This window comes from Malania oleifera, chromosome 6 (assembly GCF_029873635.1).
Source record: "Malania oleifera isolate guangnan ecotype guangnan chromosome 6, ASM2987363v1, whole genome shotgun sequence".
NCBI classification, from domain to species: Eukaryota; Viridiplantae; Streptophyta; class Magnoliopsida; order Santalales; family Ximeniaceae; genus Malania; species Malania oleifera.
The window spans coordinates 84,245,734-84,265,595 of NC_080422.1; the positions used below are offsets into that span (position 1 = coordinate 84,245,734).

The following is a 19,862-nucleotide window of genomic DNA, read 5'->3' on the forward strand; positions in this document are numbered from 1 at the left end:
TGCAATTCTCCCTAAGTTGCCTCATTCATATTATCCGGTTGAGCACCATGTAGAGCCTTCACCATTCCTTGTTGCACAAGTATATCCTTAACTCTCATCTACCATAAACTGAAATTCCCGGTTCCATCAAATTTTACGACATCAAATCTTGTAGAAGAAGTACCCGACGCCATGATGACTTTGCTCTGATACCAATTTGTTGTGGAAATCGAGTACAGGATGCACAACGGAATAATTAAACTTACAGCAAATGATGAAGCACCAAGAATACAAATTTATACACAACCAGTAAATCTGAAAATAAGTAAAGAGAACAACATGAGAATATAGGTGGTTCGGCAATGCCTTCATCCACAGGAGCAATTTGTCTAATATTTCACTATGAAATTGAAAGTTTACAATACACTTCATACAATGATCTCTCTATATACAAAATATGCCCAGAAGGACCTATTTAACAACCCCTTGAAGGTTTCTCTCCAAATACCCAACTGTCCCAATGTTCCAATTCAAAATTTGAATTCTTCCTTGTAGCCCAAAAGCACTCGTTTATGAGAACATGACACTCGTCGATGAGAGAGAGAAGACCACTTGTCGACTAGTATGACCACTCGTCGACGAGTCTGATTTCATGTTCTCAGTATCTTAGAGACTTTACAATTTCCAGCCTCTCGGTGTTTACTCGTCGATGAGTCACTATTGCACTTTTCAAGAATTCAACCCATATGCTTTTTATCTTCTATTTATGAGCCTTAAGTATAAGAGCCACACATACAAATACAACAAGCCTCAAATTTGGTTGAGAGAATATCTTCATGTTCTCTCACTATGGCAACCATTTTGAGCTAGAGAAATCTCAATTCTCAATTCTTCTTGAACATATGATCCTTACTTAGCAACGGTTCTACACAATCTAATATCAAGTAAGGGCTTTGAGAAAGAATGTCCAAATCCTACATAGCTACGACCCCAAGACCGTGAGGGAGAGTAGCTTGCGGTCAAGAAACTCTCCACCAAGGTAAAATGAGAAGGCTCCGGAGATGTAGGACAACTCAATGGTACTAACAAACTCTCATTATAGGGAACCTACCAAACTAGCCTCGCCTCCATGAACGATGGAGCTTGTGGAGTGCAGTTGAAGGGTCCTCGAAGAGCCCCAACACGCTCCAATTGAACTAAAGAGGATGGATGGTACACAATTTCCAAGAAAATCATAGAGGAACCCCAACCCATAGGGCTGCAATGCCCATCAGAGTCATCCGATGGTACTATAGACTTGGTTTATGGATCATCTAGAGACGTTTAAAGCCATTATGGTCCCACAAAAGGCTTCAAATGCCATGATATGTAGGGCATTCATTACTACACTAAAGAAAAAGTAACATAAAACTGGTACTCCAGGCTTAAATCAGGCTCAATGCCAACTTGCTTCTATCTATAGTAAAGCCCTCTTCGCCGCCAACATTGCAGGAGTCCCTCAAGTTAGCATAAAGAGTTCAATTGGTTGGATTCTCTAGGAAAAGTCAAGTTGCTTCTATTGCTAAAAGGTATTGTTGGATGACCATTGTCTATCACTCTTAGAGAGTCACGAATTTAGCAATTTACATTGAGGTTCCTAGTAACATGGAGAGTTTGATTTAGTTTTTCTTATTTAATGGTTGACACCAAGGTTTAAGTATAGTTTTTTGTGTTGTCTTTCATTATTTTGGCTAAGCTCATGTTGCTCGCCTTGGCATCTTTTGAATTCTTTCCCTTATATTAATAACTCTCTACTTATCTTTTTCCTAAAAAAATTATATTGATAATTGTTTTTCCTAGAATCATTTAATCCAAATGAGACATTTTCATATTTGATCTAAATGCTAGTGAACAAAATAAAAGCCATAATTCTTTTGAAGTGTTATTTTTGCAACCTTACAAATCTTTCACTAGTCAAATTTCTCTTTAGAATTTGAATCTTTATTTTAATGTCATGTTGTGGTTGGGATAACCACATTTCCAAATGGTCCAATACTAGGATCTATATGCACTTGGCCATAAAACTACCATGGATTGTTTACAACACTCAAATATGCAACATGGAAAACATGCATGTTCTATCCATGAGTTTTAGTTAAACATTTTGAGAAAGACTTGTGATGAATAGTTCTTACATTTAGGAGTTGGAATCCACCAATCACAAGATGTCATATTCTCATTTGGACCTATACAAATGAGAGATATATTTTGGTATTAGTTTCACATCACTTTAATGGATTCAAATATTAATATAACATTTTATTATTAGCCAATTCTAAATCTAACGTGCAGGAGTTGTTACTTACAAGTATATCTCATTTCACTTTTTTGCCTTACATATCACACCCCCCCCCCCCCCCCCGCGCGGCCCACTCTTTTCCATACATGGCCGTAAAAGGAATTTTTCAGTTTTTATGGAAAATTTTCATTAGATAAAAAACAATATTTTACCATTTATGCTCATAATTGAATTATTATTTTTAATATTCAACATCAAGTGTTGATGTGGTAAGTGAAAAATTCATGGGCCTTTTTTTTTTTTTTTTTTCAATTATACCTGAAAAATGTAAATGACAAAAAATTAACACCCCAAGTGGTTAAATTCTTAAGTAAAATAAAAATAAAAATAATGAGTTAGAAAAATAGAAGAAGGGAATGAGGCCTGGGCATAACTGAGCCCGTTACCAGCCCCTTCATATGCGCATTTTGGCGGGAATGAGAGAGTCTTTCTTCTTCCCGCCCTGATTCTCCATCATGAGCAGATTACCAGAGATAACTGATCTTCTCGCCAGACTTGCTTCGAATCTCAAAACCCTAGGTCCGACGACCAGAGATGGCGAAGAAGAAGAAGAAAAAGAGCAGCAAACTTGTCAGCTCTCTATTTCGAACTTGAACCAATCGCTCAACCTCAGCGATAATTCTAGGGTTAGGGTTTTGGACACTGCCTTGTCTTTGATGTGCTTCAAATCGACGCAGGTATGTTGTCTGAATTAGAGTAGAAGTTTCTCAGTTACGGTTTTGGAGGGGCTTCTCTATTTTAAGATCTTGCGTTTTTTTTTTTTTTATTGTTTAGGTGTTTGATTCTCTGATTGAGCATCTGGTGAAGACAATTGTTAGTGTTTTGTCTTCTTCGATTTCTTGCAAGGTAGTGCGGTTTCAGAAAGAAGAGTTTTTGCAGGTTGGTGGCTCTATTTCTCAGCACAATTGTGCAGAATTGATCGAAGCGTGTGCTGATATTTTTGGGAAATTGGAGGGACACCGTAAGTGGTCAAGTTGCTTTGTTTTTTCATTCTAATTCTTGCTTTATGTTTGTGATTTGCACAACTCTTTTGTATGGATTAATATGGTGTTTAGGATTCCTCATGAATGTGCTATGTTCAATTAGAACTTTTGAAGTATAATCTCAGGGAGCAGTCGCGTCCAAGCCATAATTTTCTTTATATAGGCTTCAGAAGGAATTACTTCATACCCCCTATATTACAAGCACTGGTGCAAAAATTCAATTTTTGGGTAAACCTTTTTCAACTCATGGCTAACCCTGTGCTATTGCACTTGACAGCTTGCGAATTTTATGGCTAAACCAATCAAATTATGTGCAAGATATTGAAAGAATAAATCATTTATGAAATTATTTGCTGTTTAAAATGGTTGCTGTGAAGTATCTTATGGTCATTGTTCCTGATTATAAATGGATCAACCTTTTCGCACCCTATGGTTGTCTCAAAGTTGAATTCCGTATTCTGTCTTACTTCACTTGTCTTGCTTTCATCTATTTTGAAGCATCCAGCCTGTTTTGTGGGAAAAAAATTCATATTCTATTTTTTATTTTCCAAAGAATTACAAGAAAACCCATCTTATTTTTTTTTTTAAGTTTTGCAACATTTGTTTTAAAAAAAAAATGAAAAAAATTGTTTGGCACAATTCACTTGTGGAAAATAGTTTTAATTTCCATTTCCAATTTTCAAATAATTACAAAAATGGCATCTTGTTTCCCATTTTTATGAATTTGTAAAGGAAAAGATGGAAAACATCTTTTTATTGTTTTTCTAGATTTCTGATTTCTCACATGATTTTTGAAAAATTGGAAACAAGGTGTGATTTTGCAAAAATTTATAAATGAAAAATGAAAGATGTTTTCTGCAGCTAAACGAATCCTTTATTTTCCATCTTCTTTAATACAAATCTTGGAAAATTTAAAAATAAGTTGCATTTTTATAATTATTTAGAAAACTAAGACTAGAAAATGAAACTATTTCCACAACTAAAAAGGTCTTTAATGTTTTCCCCCCATTATCTAATATCAATCAACCAACAACATATCACCTGGATTGCTTTTCAACAAAAAATATGATTAAGATTTTGAGATAGACATGCTATAATTTTTTTTAGCTAAGTATACTTTTTTACTTTAGTTAAAAATTAATTAAAAATATGTGCTGATTTGGTCACAACTCTGCATATATTGCAGGAATGCTTTCTCATTTGCTATCATATGCTGTTGTAAGAGTAGCAGCATTAGCTTCTTGCTATCAAAATGTGTCACCATTAATTCATTTTCTTGATGTTAAATCAATTGATGGAAGAAGCACCACAGTTTTGAAGCTGCTTAGCCATATGCCACGAGAATCCACCATTAAAAACCATGAAATTCCATTGAGGTGTGCTGTAGACTGTTATACTAAAGTAATAGCAACCATTATTTAATTCTTGACCTCATCTACACCTTCAATATGTTTATGTTTTTTAAACTAAATGAGATTCCATTGATGCTTCATTATTGTTTCCAATTCTGGCTAGATTGATGGATGCATGTGTTGTGTGCATATTATACATCATCCTAAGAACTTTCATAAGAAATAGTGTTTAACCCCTGTAACTTTGAGGCTTGAGAAAATTGAAGTGTGGAGGAGATGACCTAGTATCCTAGGTGGATGAGAAGCGGGTATTTGCTTCAATGTTCTTTGATTGATTTTTCGTTAGCAGCATCAGATTTCCGACGCCTATTGTAGTATTTTCAATCGGTTGTCATTACCTTTTAGTTTCAACCACTGGTGAGATCTTCTTCTCTTTTGTTATTTCTTTTCTTATTACTATTATTATTATTTTTTCAATAGTTGGTTAGTTGTGGAGAATTTGTATTTATGATTTGTAGGCTTAATATTTGCATTTTTGTGTTTTCCATTTGCAAATCTTGGAGTATACAAATTTTTTTCCAAAATTATTACTTCAATTTATTTATTTATTTGTTTTTAATTTTAGTCTAGCTTGAATTCACACCCAAAATTGTATGCTTTAGATGTTTTAAATGCATTGTGTTGTTGGTTTGGTTTCTCTTGGTTGTAGGGTGTGCTTTAGAAAATTGTCTATGTGACATAAGTTTGCATTCAAAAAAAAAAATTCAAATGTGTATTTGCCTGTGTAACACAAATTATCTTTTGTCTACACAGCTGGTCCTGAGTCCGGATAAAGGAGCAAGGCTGTGTTAGGTAGCTGAAAGCCAGTGTAAAACTTTGTTAGATCTTGTTATCGTGAATTCTTACCAAATTCACTTAGTTCAAGGGAATAGATTGGGTCAGTATAAAAGGGAGAGTGTTGATAAAGTTAGCACTAGAAACTAAGATTAGATTAGCAACTTAGAATATAGGAACTTTTATGGGCAAACGTATGAAAATAGTGGAAATAATGATTAGAAGGAAAATTCACTTAATCTGTCTTCAAGAGACAAAATGGGTAGGAGAGAAAGTTAGAAAAATTGAAAAATCAGGATTTAAACTTTGGCACATTGGAAAATAGAAACATAAAAATGGGGTGGGAATTGTTGTCGACAAAGACCTAAAAGATGATATGGTAGATGTTGAAAGAATAAGAGATAGGATCATTAAAATCAAGATAGCTTTAGGTTTCACTAGAAATAGTGAATGTCATTAATGTGTATGGTCCCCAAATAGGCTAAGTAGAAAATATTAAAAGACAATTTTGGGAGGATATGAATAGTATTTTACAAGGGATACCAATGTCTAAAAGACATTTATAGTAGTTGATTTGAATGGACACGTTGGAAAGAATAATATAGGGTATGAGAAGATACATGGAGGCCATGGATATTGAGATAAAAATGAGGTCGATGATACAATTTTAAATTTTTTCGTGTCTTATGATTTGGTTATATTGAATACTTGCTTTATAAAAAGAAAACACTTAATAACTTTCAAGAGTGGGCATAATAAAAGCCAAATAGATTTCTTCTTGACTAGGAACGGAATCATCTATCTTGTAAGGATTGTAAAGTTATCTTAGGTGAAAGTTTGACTACACAACCTAGAGTCCTAGTATTAGATATACATATTAAAAAAAATAGAAGAAAAGGGGTAACAAAAATCAACACAAGAGGACTAGATGTTGGAGCTTTGAGGGCGATAATATAGGAAGATACGAAGATAAAATGATTACAGAGTGATTGGATTGTAGGGCATTAGGTAGATGCAAATATTGTTTGGAATAAAATGATTAATTGATTGTAAGGATAGCCAAAGAGGTTTTAGGTGAGTCCAAAAGAAGATATTCGGGTAGTAAAGAAAGTTGGTGGTGGGATAAAAAATTCCAAAAAGCCGTTAAGATAAAAAAAAAAATTGGTATAAAATATGAAAAAATTGTAGAAATATAGAAAATTTTGAAAAATGTAAATAGGTGGGAAAAAATGCAAAAAAAAAAAAAAAAAAAAAAGGAACTATTAGTGAAGTTAAACATAGAGCTTATGGTACTTTATATATTAGACTAGATACAAAAGAAGGAGAAAAAAGACATTTATAAACTCGTTAGAATTAGAGAAAGAAAATGCAAAGATTTAGGTGATGTAAAACTAGCAGAATATATAAAAGATGAGAATGATAATGCCTTAACTAGAGAAGAAGACATAAAAGAAAGAGCTAACGTAGATATTTTGATAAGTTGTTTGATGAAAACCAAAATGAAAGATTGAACTTGCGAGTGACAAATGAGGAGAAGACTAAAAATAGGAGATTTATTCGCAAACTTAGAGTTCTTGAAGTTAAGATGACATTAAAAAAGATGAAATGCAGGAAATCTATAGGATTAGATAAAATACCAATTAAAGTTTGGAAATGTTTAGGGGATAAAGGAAATATTTGGTTAACTAATCTATTCAAAATTATTATAAAAACCAAGAAAATGTAAGAAGAATGGAAGAAAAGTATGTTAATGCCTTTATAAAAATACTAAGGTGATATTCAAAATTGTAATAACTATCATGGAATTAAGATTATGAGCCATACGATGAAATTATAGGAAAGGGTGAACATAAAATAAAACTAGAAATGAGGATTTCAGAAAATCAATTTGGTTTTATGCCTGGGAGATCAACAAAAAAAGTTATTTATCTTTTAAGAAGCTTAATGGAAAAAGTTTAAGGAAAAGAAAAGGGACTTGCACATGGTTTCTATTAACCTAGAGAGAGCTCATGATAGAGTATTTAGGGAAGTTCTATGGTGGGTCTTAGAAAAGAAAGGGGCTTGCAGTAGATATACTAAGATTATTAAGGATATATATGATAGATTAGTGACTAATGTTAGGACTGTAGGAGGGGAATCTAGAGATTTTCCAATCACAATTGGTGTACTTCAAGGTTCTACTTTGAGTTCTTATTATTTTTACCTTATTGATTGATGAACTTACCAAGAATATTAAAAATGAGATCCCTTGATATATGTTGTTTTCTAATAATATCATGCGGATTGATGATAGTAGGAGCGATATAACCTAGAACTTTGGAGAGTCACATTAGAGTCTAAAAAAGGTTTAGTATAAGTAGGAATAGGATAGAATATAGGAATTGTAATTTCAGTAATGTAAGGAGTAATAGTAGAGAGAAGATTAAACTAGACAATTAAGAGATTAATAGCACTAATAGATTTAGATATCTTGGATCTATTATGCAAGCAGAAGGGGAAATTGAAGAAAATGTAGTACATATAATTAAAACAGGTTGGGTAAAATGGAGGAATGCATTAGGTTTGTTGTGTGATCGTAGAATACCCTTAAAGTTAAAAGGAAAGTTTTATAAGATGGCTATAAGGCTGACTATGCTTTAAGGTTTAGAATGTTGGGCAACTAAGAAATATGTACAGAAAGTAAAAGTTGTTGAAATGCCAATGTTAAGGTGGATGAGTGGTGTAATGTTAAAAGATAAAGTAAAAATGAGCATATAGTGTAGGCATAGTACCGGTTGAAGATAAAATAAGGGAGGGGCAGCTTAGATGGTTTAGGCATTTGAAACCCATGCCTTGTAGAGCACTTGTGAGGAGGAGTGAGTTAGTTATTATTTCTGGCATGAAAAAGGGTAAGGGTATACTTGAAATAACTTGGAATAAGGTAGTGAGGAAGGATTTAATAGCCTTTAATCCAATGTTTTAAAAGGCAAAGGTGTAAAGTGAGGTATTTTATCTCTAAGAAGGCAAGACATAAGCCTTAAGGCGTTGAGGCGTAAGCAACAATAACAACATCAAAACCAAGCCTTAAGTCCCACTAGGTAGGGTCGACTATATTAATCCTTATCCGAAAATTTATGCGATCAATTTCTTTTGATAGATTCAGGGCTATTAAATGCTTACTCACAATCTCATTCCAAGTTATTTTAGGTCTATCCCTACTTCTTCTATTGCCCCCCTAGTAACTAAATCACTCTTCCTCACTAGCACACCATGTGGCCTATGTTGCAAGTGTCCATACCATTTGAGTTGTCTCTCATTTATCTTATCTTTTATAGGAGTTACACTTAACTTTCCGCAAATTTGTTCATTTTTATCTTTTAGTGTTGTACCACTCATCCATCTAAGCATTCTCATCTCGGAAACTTTTACTTTTTGGATATTCTGTTTCTTCATTGCCCAAAATTCTGATTCATATAGTATAGTTGGTCTTATAGATGTCCTATAAAACTTCCCTGTTAATTTTAAGGGTATTTTATGATCACAAAGTACACTTGAAGCACTTCTTCATTTTACCGAACTTGCTTTAATTCTATGCATTACATCATCTTCAATTTCTCCTTCACCTTGCATAATAGATCCAAGGTATCGAAATCTACAAGTGCTATTTATTTCTTTATCATCAAGTTTAACTTTGTCTCCAATATTCCTCCTACCATTACTAAGTTTACATTTTATATATTTTTTCTTATTTTTACTTATCCTAAAGATTCTAGATTCCAAAGCTTATCTCCATAATTCTATAACTCAACCTCTACTCCGCTCCTAGTTTTATCAATCAATACAATATCATCTGCAAACAAAATATACCATGGAACTTCATTTTGAATACTCTTAGTCAGTTGGTCCATCACTAAAGCAAAAGGATAAGAGTTCAAAGCAGATCCTTGATGTACACCTATGGTGATTGGATTTCTCTAATTTCTCCATCTATAGTCCTTACACTTGTCATTACTCCATCGTACATATCCTTAATAACATCAGTATACCTACTACATACGCTCTTTTTTTCTAAAACCCACTGTAGAACTTCCCTAGGTATCCTATCATATGCTTTTTCTAGGTCAATAAATACCATATGCAAGTCCCTCTTCTTTTTCCTAAACTTTTTCATTAATTATCTTAAAAGATATATAGCTTCTGTTGTAGATCTCCCAGGCATAAAACCAAATTGATTTTCTAAGACCTTCATTTCTAGCCTTAATCTTTGTTCAACTACCCATTCCCATAGTTTCATCATATGACTCATAAGTTTAATTCCATGATAGTTATTACAATTCTGAATATCTTCTTTATTTTTGTATATAGGTATTAAAATACTTTTTCTCCATTCATTTGACATTTTCTTAGCTTTTATAATTATATTAAATAAATTACTTAAACATATAATTCTGTTGTCACCTAAGCATTTCCAAACTTCAATTGGGATGTTATCCAGTCCTATAGCTTTTCTATTTTTCATCTTTTTTAGCGTAAACTTAATTTCGTTAATTCTAATTTTGCTAATAAATCTCATTTTTTTTAGTCTTTTCCTCATTTGTCAAATCTAAGTCTAAGCCTTCGATTTGGTTTTCATTGAACAACTTACTAAAGTAACTTTGCCATATTTCTTTTGTCTTCATCCTTAACCAAGACTATCATCCTCACTTTTTATATATTTTACATTTCCTAAGTCCTTACTCTTCCTTTGTCTAGCTTTGACAAGTTTAAATATATCTCTTTCTCCTTCTCCTTCCTTTGCGTCTAATCTATCATACAAATTATTAAATGATCTGTATTTAGCTTCACTAACGGCCTTTTTTTGCATCTTTTCTCACCTCTTTATACTTTTCAAAGTTATTAATGTTTCTACATTTTTGCCACATTTTATACCATTTTTTTTTTTTTTGTCTTTACAACTTTTTGGACATCTTTATCCCACCACTAACTTTCTTTACTATTCGAGAACCTTCCTTTTGATTCACCTAAAATCTCTTTTGCTCTTTTTTAATAGAGCTAGTAAATATACTCCAAAGATTATTTGCATCTATCTCATTCTCTATAGTCCAATCCCCATCTTTGATCATTTTATCTTTAAATTTTATTATATTTTCTTCCTTTAGGTTCCACCACCTAGTCCTCTTACACTGGTTTATTTTATACTTTTTATTCCATTTTTTAGTGCATATATCTAACACTAAGACTCTACGTTGTGTGGTTAGGCTTTCACCTGAAATAACTTTACAATCCTTGCATGATAGACGATTTAGCCTCCTAGTTAAAAAAAAAAAAAAATCTATTTTCTTCTATTTTCCCCACTTTTAAAAGTTATTAAATGTTCTCTCTTTGTAAAGCAAGTATTCATTATACTAAAATCATATGACATAGTGAAGTCTAAAATCATCTCCCCAGGCTTATTTTTTTCTCCATATCCATATCCTCTATGTATCCTCTCATAACTTTTATTATCCTTTCCAACATGTCCATTCAGAGCTCCTCCTATAGAGAGCTCCTCCTATAGATATATTCTTAGTTCCTAGTATGCCTTGTATAATGTTATCCATATCTTCCCAAATTTTTCTCTCTTAAGATTTTCAGCTAAGCCTACTTAAGGAATAAGCACTAATGTTATTTATTATCCTTTGGCCTAGTACCATCTTGATTTTTATTATTCTATCCCCTACTCTGTTTACATCGATAATACTATTTTTAAGTTTTCATGTACAATAATTCCTATTTCATTCTTATGTTTTTCTTTTCTAGTGTACCAAAGTTTAAATCTTGATTTATCGATTTTTTTTTTCTCCCCCACCCACTTAGTTTCTTGAAGGAAAATTATATTAATTTTTCTTAAAATCATTGTGTCCACAATTTCCATACTTTTACTCGTTAGTGTCCCTATATTCCAAGTTGCTAATCTAATCCTAGTTTTCCTGAACTAACTTTTTTACCTGCCCACATCTAGAATGATGCAAGAACCCTCACATATTTGACACCGTATTTGGGCGCCAACACAGTGCGTTGCTTCGGGGTGACGACCTAGCCCACCTTCGTCCACTTTTCACTACACCCAGATGATACAAGTGCAACGTGTCGCTTGTAGGGGACGTCTCAGCAAATATTCGGTAAGGATTCATATCATAGTGATCTGACAAAGTTTACATTGGCTGTCAGCAACCTAATGCAACCCTTCTCATTTACCCAGACCTGGGAATTTAATTTTTTATTTAAAAATATATAAAAATAAATTATACATACTAAAAATCATATGAATTTTTTTAAAAATTAAAATAAAACATTTTCTTTAAAAAATTTACCCCTAAAAATAGCCTAAAGAGTTTAAGCTCAAGCCAGCTATGAGGGTATTGTCCATGAATTACAGGGTCACTGCCATGTGCCCGTCCATGCTTTAATATTTAACTCTAAACCCATCTCCTTTCTTGGTTAAAAGAGTTTGACTCTCTCTCCCTCTCTCTCTCTCTCTCTCTCTCTCTCTCTCTCTCAAGTGATATAAATTTGCGAATAGAGACGCTTTTTCATGAAATAGCTGAGTGTCAAGAAGAGAGACTTTTGCATGAAAATTCAAAGTAGTTGAGTGTCAAAGAGAGAGGTGTCCGTATGAAGATTTGAAGTAGTTAAAGGTCAAAGAGTGTCAATAATCGGAATCAGGTCTTCGACGTGGGAAGGGAAAACGATTGCCTAAGAACACAAGGGCATAGATCTGCAGAAGATCTGAGGTTGGTCGACGATTGAAGTAGGTTGTGAGGGAGAGAGAGAGTCGTGGTGTTTGATTGGCTGAAGAGAAACGACCCAATAATCCAATCAGAGGAGTCTTTTTGGAGAACATCAACCGATGGAAAGAGAGTATTCGTCGATTTTGAGAAAGCTTTTTTTGCTCTGTAATTTGCACAAAAAATGGGGTCTGAAATGCATACGTCTTGTCTGTTGAGGCATGAAATGCAAGTTTTTCGGTGCAAGGCGTACACCCAACTCCAAAATGCTTACGTATTTTGGGACTTTTGCCTTTTACATTACGCCTTGGGGCATTTTACCCTCAAAAGGCGTGCCTCAAGAATGCCTTTTTAAATCACTGCCTTAATATAATAGAGGAAAACACTTTCAATCGAATGAATTGGCGGAAAAGGATTCATGTAGCCGACCCCACCTTGTGGGACTTAAGGCTTGTTGTTGTTATTGTCGGAGGCATGTGTCGAAGAATAAGGTCAATGGTTTATTGGGTCCGAAACCCAAATGTGCGTAGCTAGTTAGTTGTTTCAATATGCATGTGTAGTATGCTTGTATTAGGATGATGTATGTTGGAGTCTTGTTTGTAGTATTTGTGTATTCTAGGAGTATGCTTGTAATGCAATGTAGTTTTAGGGGTATGTGTGTAATTTCACATGTTTAGAGGTTTTCTTGTAAATAATAGGTGACAGTCATGTTGTAAGCAGTTACTGTTGAATTTGAATTGGAATTGAATATATGAATTATATGAATTCCCCCCTGGTATCTCCTCTCTCCTTCTTCCCCTTCCTTTCTTCTATTTCTTCTAATCTCTCCCATGGCTGTAGAAACTTGATGCTGCCTCTGCGTCATTTGGTATCAGAGCCCAAATTCGATCTTCCTTCTTCCATTTCAATCCCCCTATTTTCCTTCCAATCATTCTTGTTTTTCATCCTTTCTTCTTTCTTCTCCTTCTGTTTGCTCTGTTCTATAGAAACCTCTTTGTTATTCTGCCTTGCTGGTTCTATTTCTATCTTCCTTCTGTAATTCTGTAACCCCCCCCCCCCCCCCCTCTTCTACTTTTATCTTCTCCTTCCCTTCTCTTCTCTTTTGCCCTGCTTCTCTTTCTTCCTTCCCCATCTCCATTTTAGTTCTGTTCTCCTGTTTATCTGCCTGAAATTCCAGTGGGGGAAAAAAAAAAAAATGACAAGCAGTTATGAACTTTTCAGAAAAATTCCAGTTGCGTCCTTCTTCTTCTTCCCTAGATTTCATTCCCTTAAGCCATTTTTTTTCTGCCCTGAAATTTCAGTGGGGGAAAAAAAAAAACGACAAGCAGTTATGAACTTTTCAGAAAATTCCAGTCGTGTCTCATCCCGAGCCATACAAAATTGCTTTGGTGAATAATACCAACTTGAACTTCTTCTTCTTCTTCACCAACTTGAAGGTCCAATGATTGTTGCTTGCTTACATTCAAGATTGTTCAATTATGGAGACAATGCAATGTCATATGGGCTTCTTCTTCACCAACTTGTCGTTGCTTGCTTACTTTCAAGATTGTTCCATTATGGAGACAATGCAGTGTGATGTGGGCCGACCATTGTTATTTGATAGGAAGGTGAAGCATGATGAATATGAGAATTTGAGAATTTTTACTCCATTGATAACAAGAAGTATAAGTTGACGCCATCACGAAATCTTCCACTTGTCAAGTTAAAGGGTACCGCTGGTTCCCTTTCTTATGAAATGATGATTCTATTCGTAGTGATGGACTCCTCGGTACTTTCCCCAACATGACGGGATCGAGTTCTTTTTGGAAGGAGGGAATTGATGTAGGATGAGAAGAGGGTATTTGGATGGTTCATTTAGACCCAATTTGGAGGCCTATGCCAAAGAATAGGGTCAATGGTTTATTGGGTCCGAAACACAATTGTGCTTAGCTAGTTGTTTAAGTATGTGTGTGTAGTTTGCTTGTATTAGGATGATGTATGTTGGGGGCTTGTTTGTAGTATATGTGGTATTTTAGGTGTATGTTTGTAATGCAGTGTTTTGTTATAGGGATATGTGTATAATTTCATCTGTTTAGAGGCTTTCTTATAAATAGTGTGTGAAAGCGATGTTGTAAGCAGTTATTGTTGAATTTGAATTGGAATTGAATGTGAGTTTCCCCCTGGTATCTCCTCTCTCTTCTCTTCCCCTTTCTTCCTCTCTTCTATTTCTTCTAGTCTCTCGTATGGCTGTAGAACCTTGATGCTGCTCCTACATCACTGGGATTGTAAATGCTTATAGGTGTGCTTACCCTATCATAAAAAAATTAAAAAAATTCTCATGCATATTCTTACATTCTCTATAGTTGTAAATTTTAGCCTACATTCTTATTGGTATGCTTTCGCTTTAATAATAAATAAATGAATAAATTATTTTTTTTTAAAAAAAATCTCATGCATGTTCTTACCTTCTATAGATTAGTAAAATTTAGCCTTATCATGGCAAATATCAATAATGTATCCCAAACATAATCAAATTAATAAATAATTTGATGGTCAGTACTTGGTTATAGAGTTTTGCTTGTGGGCTTTAGTAGAAGGCAGAAGTTCTTTTTGTTAGATTTGAGTTAAGGTAATTTGTCACTTGAACTCGTATCAATTCTTAATTTCATGATGCTTACTGCAGTTTTTATATGCCAAACACATTAGCATAAAGAGTGCAGTCCCTAGAGTTTCCAGGTATACTTCTGAGGCAACAGTTTTTTTTTTTGTTTTTTTTTTGAAATCTCTTCTCAAATAACTCAAAAGAATCAAGTGTAGGAGTATCTTGATCGATCTCCTTCAGCACTTTTCATCATCTGCCTTTGTTTGAAGTTGGCTGCCTAATCCCATTTCAGTTTAACCTTGATGGAAGCTCAATTGCAAGGTTAAAATTCTTGTCTCACGCTTTACTGGTGATTGCCAAATCAAATTTTCAATAAATTAAGGACCTTTTTTCCTCTCCTTGATGCTGAGAATCTGAAATTCTGTGATTCTCCAATTATTGATCTCAAAAGGGTTTCAAATGCAGCATTGAGTTTTTTTGACATCAAGAGGGCCCTGAATACTCTTCAAACAATTAAAGACATAAGGGACATGATTCATGGGTTTAACATCTAGTTTCTTTTTTTGTGCAGCCTTCAGGTCTGTCAGTAAGCACCCCTGTCCTCCCCGTCCACCATCCCCCCTACCCCCAAAAAATAAAGTAAAAAAAAAAAAGAAAAAAACAAGAGGAAAGATATGAATCTTTTTTTATTTTTTTGGAGTTTATTTTTGTACCTCCTTCGTTATCTTTATATCCCATTTTTGGTTTTGTTTTGAATTTGTACATGTCTAATATCTCTAGTGGTTTTATTTTATTTTTTGAATTCTTCCTTTCCCTCTTTAAATGTTGCAAGTTCTTGAAAGCCTATTCCATGTTTATAATGTTGCCAATCTATTGTGCATCCTTAAAAAGAAAACATGTTAGAATTTCTTGAAAGCTTCTTCCATGTTTACAAATGTTGCAACTCTAAATTGCATTCTTAAACATCATAATGGCTTTATGATGGCTTCACAGGTTGCTTCTTTGGTATCTTGATCCACTAACTCTGAAGAAAGATGTTGCAAAAATTCTGCAAGAAACCATGGAAAGGCCTTTCCTTCATCTGAACAATGAATTCCATGAGAGGAATGATTGGCGTTCTATAATTACATGCTTGGCACTTTCTCCTGCAATGTTTATTCAGATCAGGGCTTTATTACACAACTGGTTTCTAATGACGTAAGCTCATTCAGTTTGTCTTGTAAATCATTTTTATCTTTTATCATGATCCATGTTAACTCTAGTTCCAACTTTTGAGGCTCCACATGCCTTATGTTCACCTATTGTGCATCGAAGTTAAGTTTTTTTAGTGTTTTTTTTTATGCATTCATAAATTAGGCCAACAGTCCACATTCTTTACAGTAGCCTACTTTGAATTTATATCTCCATCACAGTTGCATGCTGAATGCATACTTGAGCAGCACATATTTTTTCTTTTTTTGGGGGTAAAAATGCACTAAATCATTGCAGAACAAAACTGCTGTACATTAGTTATAAATCATTGCAGAATGTTATCAATAAATCCAACAATTAATTTGATTCTAACTTGTTAGCGTCTAAACTAGAATTCTTTCACAACTTGGCAGGGATTGCTTCAATAATTTCAGCGAACTCTGCCTTGTAATTTATTGAAGTTCTCAGCTCTCACTTCATACTTTTGATCCTCCAAATTTCTTTCAGAGCAAGAAGTTTCCTAATCCATTTTGAGTTCCCAGTAAATTTTCTGGAGTTGGTTGAGCCACCTCTTATCTACCACCATGATGGGTTTATGTTTCCATTTTCCGATGCATTTCTAACTTTTCTTTTTGGCTATTCCCATGTGTCCATACTTTAGTTCCTCACAAATATTCCTTCTCAGATCCCTGAGCTAGAAATCATTATAGTTATATATCATGCACTTGCTTCATTTACTTTTTGTTGGACATTGTTGATGCCGGTGTTTAAAGGTTTTATGATGTGTTTCATAGGTGTACGGCAAGAACCTGCTTTGACCCCTTAACTTTTTGTATGGATGAACTTACTAGGAGTATTCAAAATGGGGTTCTATGATTTATATTATTTTCAGATGATGTTGTCTTACTTGATGAAACTAGGAATGGAGTAACTATAGATTAGAAATTATGGAGAGAAACTCTATAATCTAGAGGTTTTAGGTTAAGTAGAAATAAAACAATATTCAAAAATTAATGTCAGTCAAGGTAACTGGAATATTGTAGTAAAGATTAAACTTGATGGTCAAGAAATTAATAGCATTATTAGATTTTGATGTCAAGGATCTATTATGCAAACCAAAGGGAAGATGTTATACATAGAGGTGTTGGTGAAATGGAGAAGTGCTTCGAGTGTATTGTATGATCAGAGAATACCCTTAAAATTAAAAGGAAAGTTTTATAGGACGAGTATAAGATCTCATGTTATTAGGATCAGAATGTTAACAACAAAGAGACATACTCAAAAAGTAAAAATTGCCAAAATAAGAATGCTAAGGTATTTGAGTGGTATAACGTCAGAAAATAAATTAAAGAATGAACATATTCGTGGTAAGTTAGGTATACACCTATAAAATACAAGATAGGGGAGGGGCATCTTAGATTGTTTAGGCGTCTACAATGTAGGCCAAATAGTGTACTTGTGAGGAAGAGTAAAGTAGTCACCTTAGTGGCAGTAGAAGGGATATGGGTAGACCTAAAATAAATTAGAATGAGATGTAATAGTCCTTAGTTTATTAAAGGAAATTGCTCATGAATGTGTAAATTAGCCCAAAAAAAAAAAAAAAATCATGTAGCCAATCTCACTTTGTGATACTTAAGGTTTGATTGTTATGTATTATGAAAATATTATTCTTCTGGTACCATTTCAGGTTTGATTGACTTCACTGTTGAGCTACATTTTTACAACAGAGAGTTTGTAATGCAAATTGATATCTTTAATGTATTGCTAATTTGAATGGATTTCACTGGATTAAGAAGCATATCCAATCCATCTTCAACTTATGTATATTGCAGGGGTCGGTCTTCAGTTTTGGAGTTGCTAAATGAACTAGTATCACTGATAATGGATGTAGTTTCCAGACCTTCATGGTGGGGCATACCTGTGGAAGTTGGATTGAAGCTGCCATTTTCTAATGCATATTTCCCCTACATGCACCACTTACTGAGGATTTTGGTTGGACCTGTCTCGTCCAATAGTTTTTTACATTTAGTTCATATTATAAGCCAACCTGTTTCTTGTGCTAGAAAACATTCTGATTCAACTATTAAGCGCCCTGCATCGAAGGCGACAACAGTAGATTACAAATCTAACTGGTAATTTCTGTTTCCTTCAAGTCTATAAAAAAGCATGGTTTTTGCTCCAACCTGATCCGACTTCTCAAAATCCACATTTTAAATGTTGACTAGCAGGGCTTTGGCCATGAATTTCCCAGATTGGTTCTTGTTTGCATCTGTTTTGCTTTTCTCTGAGCAAAATTTTCAAGACAATTTCCATTCAAAATGCATGCTAGGGGAACCCAGAACAGTGCGAACACATGACTTGGAACCGCCTTGTTTATCTGCTGCTGCTGCAAAATACATGGCATGGATTCTGAGCCCGATCAGTGAATCTCATCAGGATCTTCTGGCTGATTGTTTAGCTGAAATATCAAAATCTTGGGTTGTGAAACAATTTGGCTCAGAAAATCACAACACAGGAGCAGCTGGCTACAGGAAGAAACTCAAGAAACCCAAATTTGATGAGGACAAGGTGAATTGTACTCTTGCAAAGGATGACAATTGTCAAGCAATTGTATCATGGCTTGAGAAATTTCAGAACATATATGCAATGTATTGGAATGAAACAATCAGATCATGCAAAGGAAAATCATTCAATGGTCCCAGCAATCAGTGCAATGTAATCTTTAGAAGAATTCCTCTTGGAATCTTAATTGGTGGCTCCCGACATATAAATGAAGATGGATGTGAGGTGCTTCTGCATTACGTGACGACAGGTACGATACTCAAGTCCAGGACATGTCAAACTGCAGGATTGAAGCGTATGAAACAGCACCCAGAACAGCATGAAGATTCAATTACCTGCACTGAAGAAAGTGCTAAAAAGGAAGCGGTGGCAGGGGCCTGTCTTGTCTTTAATTTAACAGATGTTGCTGAGAGTATGTCAGCTTCAATGTTTGAGATGGAGGAGAGAGGACTGGATTTTGTTTGTCAGCTTAAAGCCAGGGTTAACAAATACCTGCTTAAGTGTGTCAGGAGAATACTCCAAATCAAAATTGATCAAGATGGAGTTCAGATGCTAACAGATATCTGCAATAGACTGGTCCGGTGGAGGCATCAAGGGCGAGAAATATTTCAAAGCCATGAGGATTTGGATGATGTCCTCAGTGCCTTGAATCATATATTATCTTCGTCTTAATGAGGTTTATGAAGGAGAATAGCTCTCTTTTTTTCGCACAGTTCTTATTGGGCTCTAATGTTGTATACACGCACAGAGAGAGAGAGAGAGAGAGAGAGGCTTGCATAGCAATTTATTTTCTTTTATCTTTAGTTCATTCATATCTACGAGGAATTGTAATTGTACAATTTTTGTAACTTAAAGAGGTCCTTTGAACACATTAGATCTCTTATATTAGCAATTAATATTCGGTAACATTTTGGAGTGCTATCTTCTTGATCTGGACGTATCTGTAGGGTTTGTTTTATGTAGGCCACTGATTTCTCCATCACTGGTAATTCGTGAAAATGGTATTATGTTTACAAAGCTCTATAAATTTTGTTTGTCGCATACTCTTTCCTCCATACATTGCAGAAGGAACGAACAAACACAGATTTCATTAGACATGCAATTATTTTGCACATATCAATACTTGAGAACTAATAATAAAGATGTGGTGATCTACGATTACAAGTTGGGAATCCAACTAGTACATAATAAGTAAAACAAGAAGATGAAATTAACACTAGGCTTTCTAGGAGAAAATATTAATAAACAAATCCAAACAAGAAGTTAGGTGAGATCCAAATCCAAGGCTGAAATAAG

The 19,862-nt window shown here is 34.3% G+C and overlaps 1 protein-coding gene across 2 annotated transcripts; it reads left to right on the forward strand.

The window, feature by feature from the left end:
- The first annotated feature begins 2,694 nt into the window (after nucleotides 1–2,694).
- LOC131157617 (uncharacterized) lies at nucleotides 2,695–19,487 on the forward strand. Of its 2 annotated transcripts, none has more exons than XM_058111903.1 (6): nucleotides 2,695–2,994; nucleotides 3,092–3,278; nucleotides 4,487–4,676; nucleotides 15,807–16,010; nucleotides 17,837–18,136; nucleotides 18,233–19,487. In XM_058111903.1, the coding sequence occupies exons 1-6, from the start codon at nucleotides 2,773–2,775 to the stop codon at nucleotides 19,236–19,238; spliced, it is 2,109 nt and encodes a 702-aa protein (XP_057967886.1). In that variant the 5' UTR covers nucleotides 2,695–2,772; the 3' UTR covers nucleotides 19,239–19,487. The 2 variants fall into 2 exon arrangements, with proteins under 2 accessions (XP_057967886.1, XP_057967887.1); XM_058111904.1 differs by having other exon boundaries at nucleotides 2,730–2,994; nucleotides 3,197–3,278.
- Nucleotides 19,488–19,862: the final 375 nt, after the last annotated feature.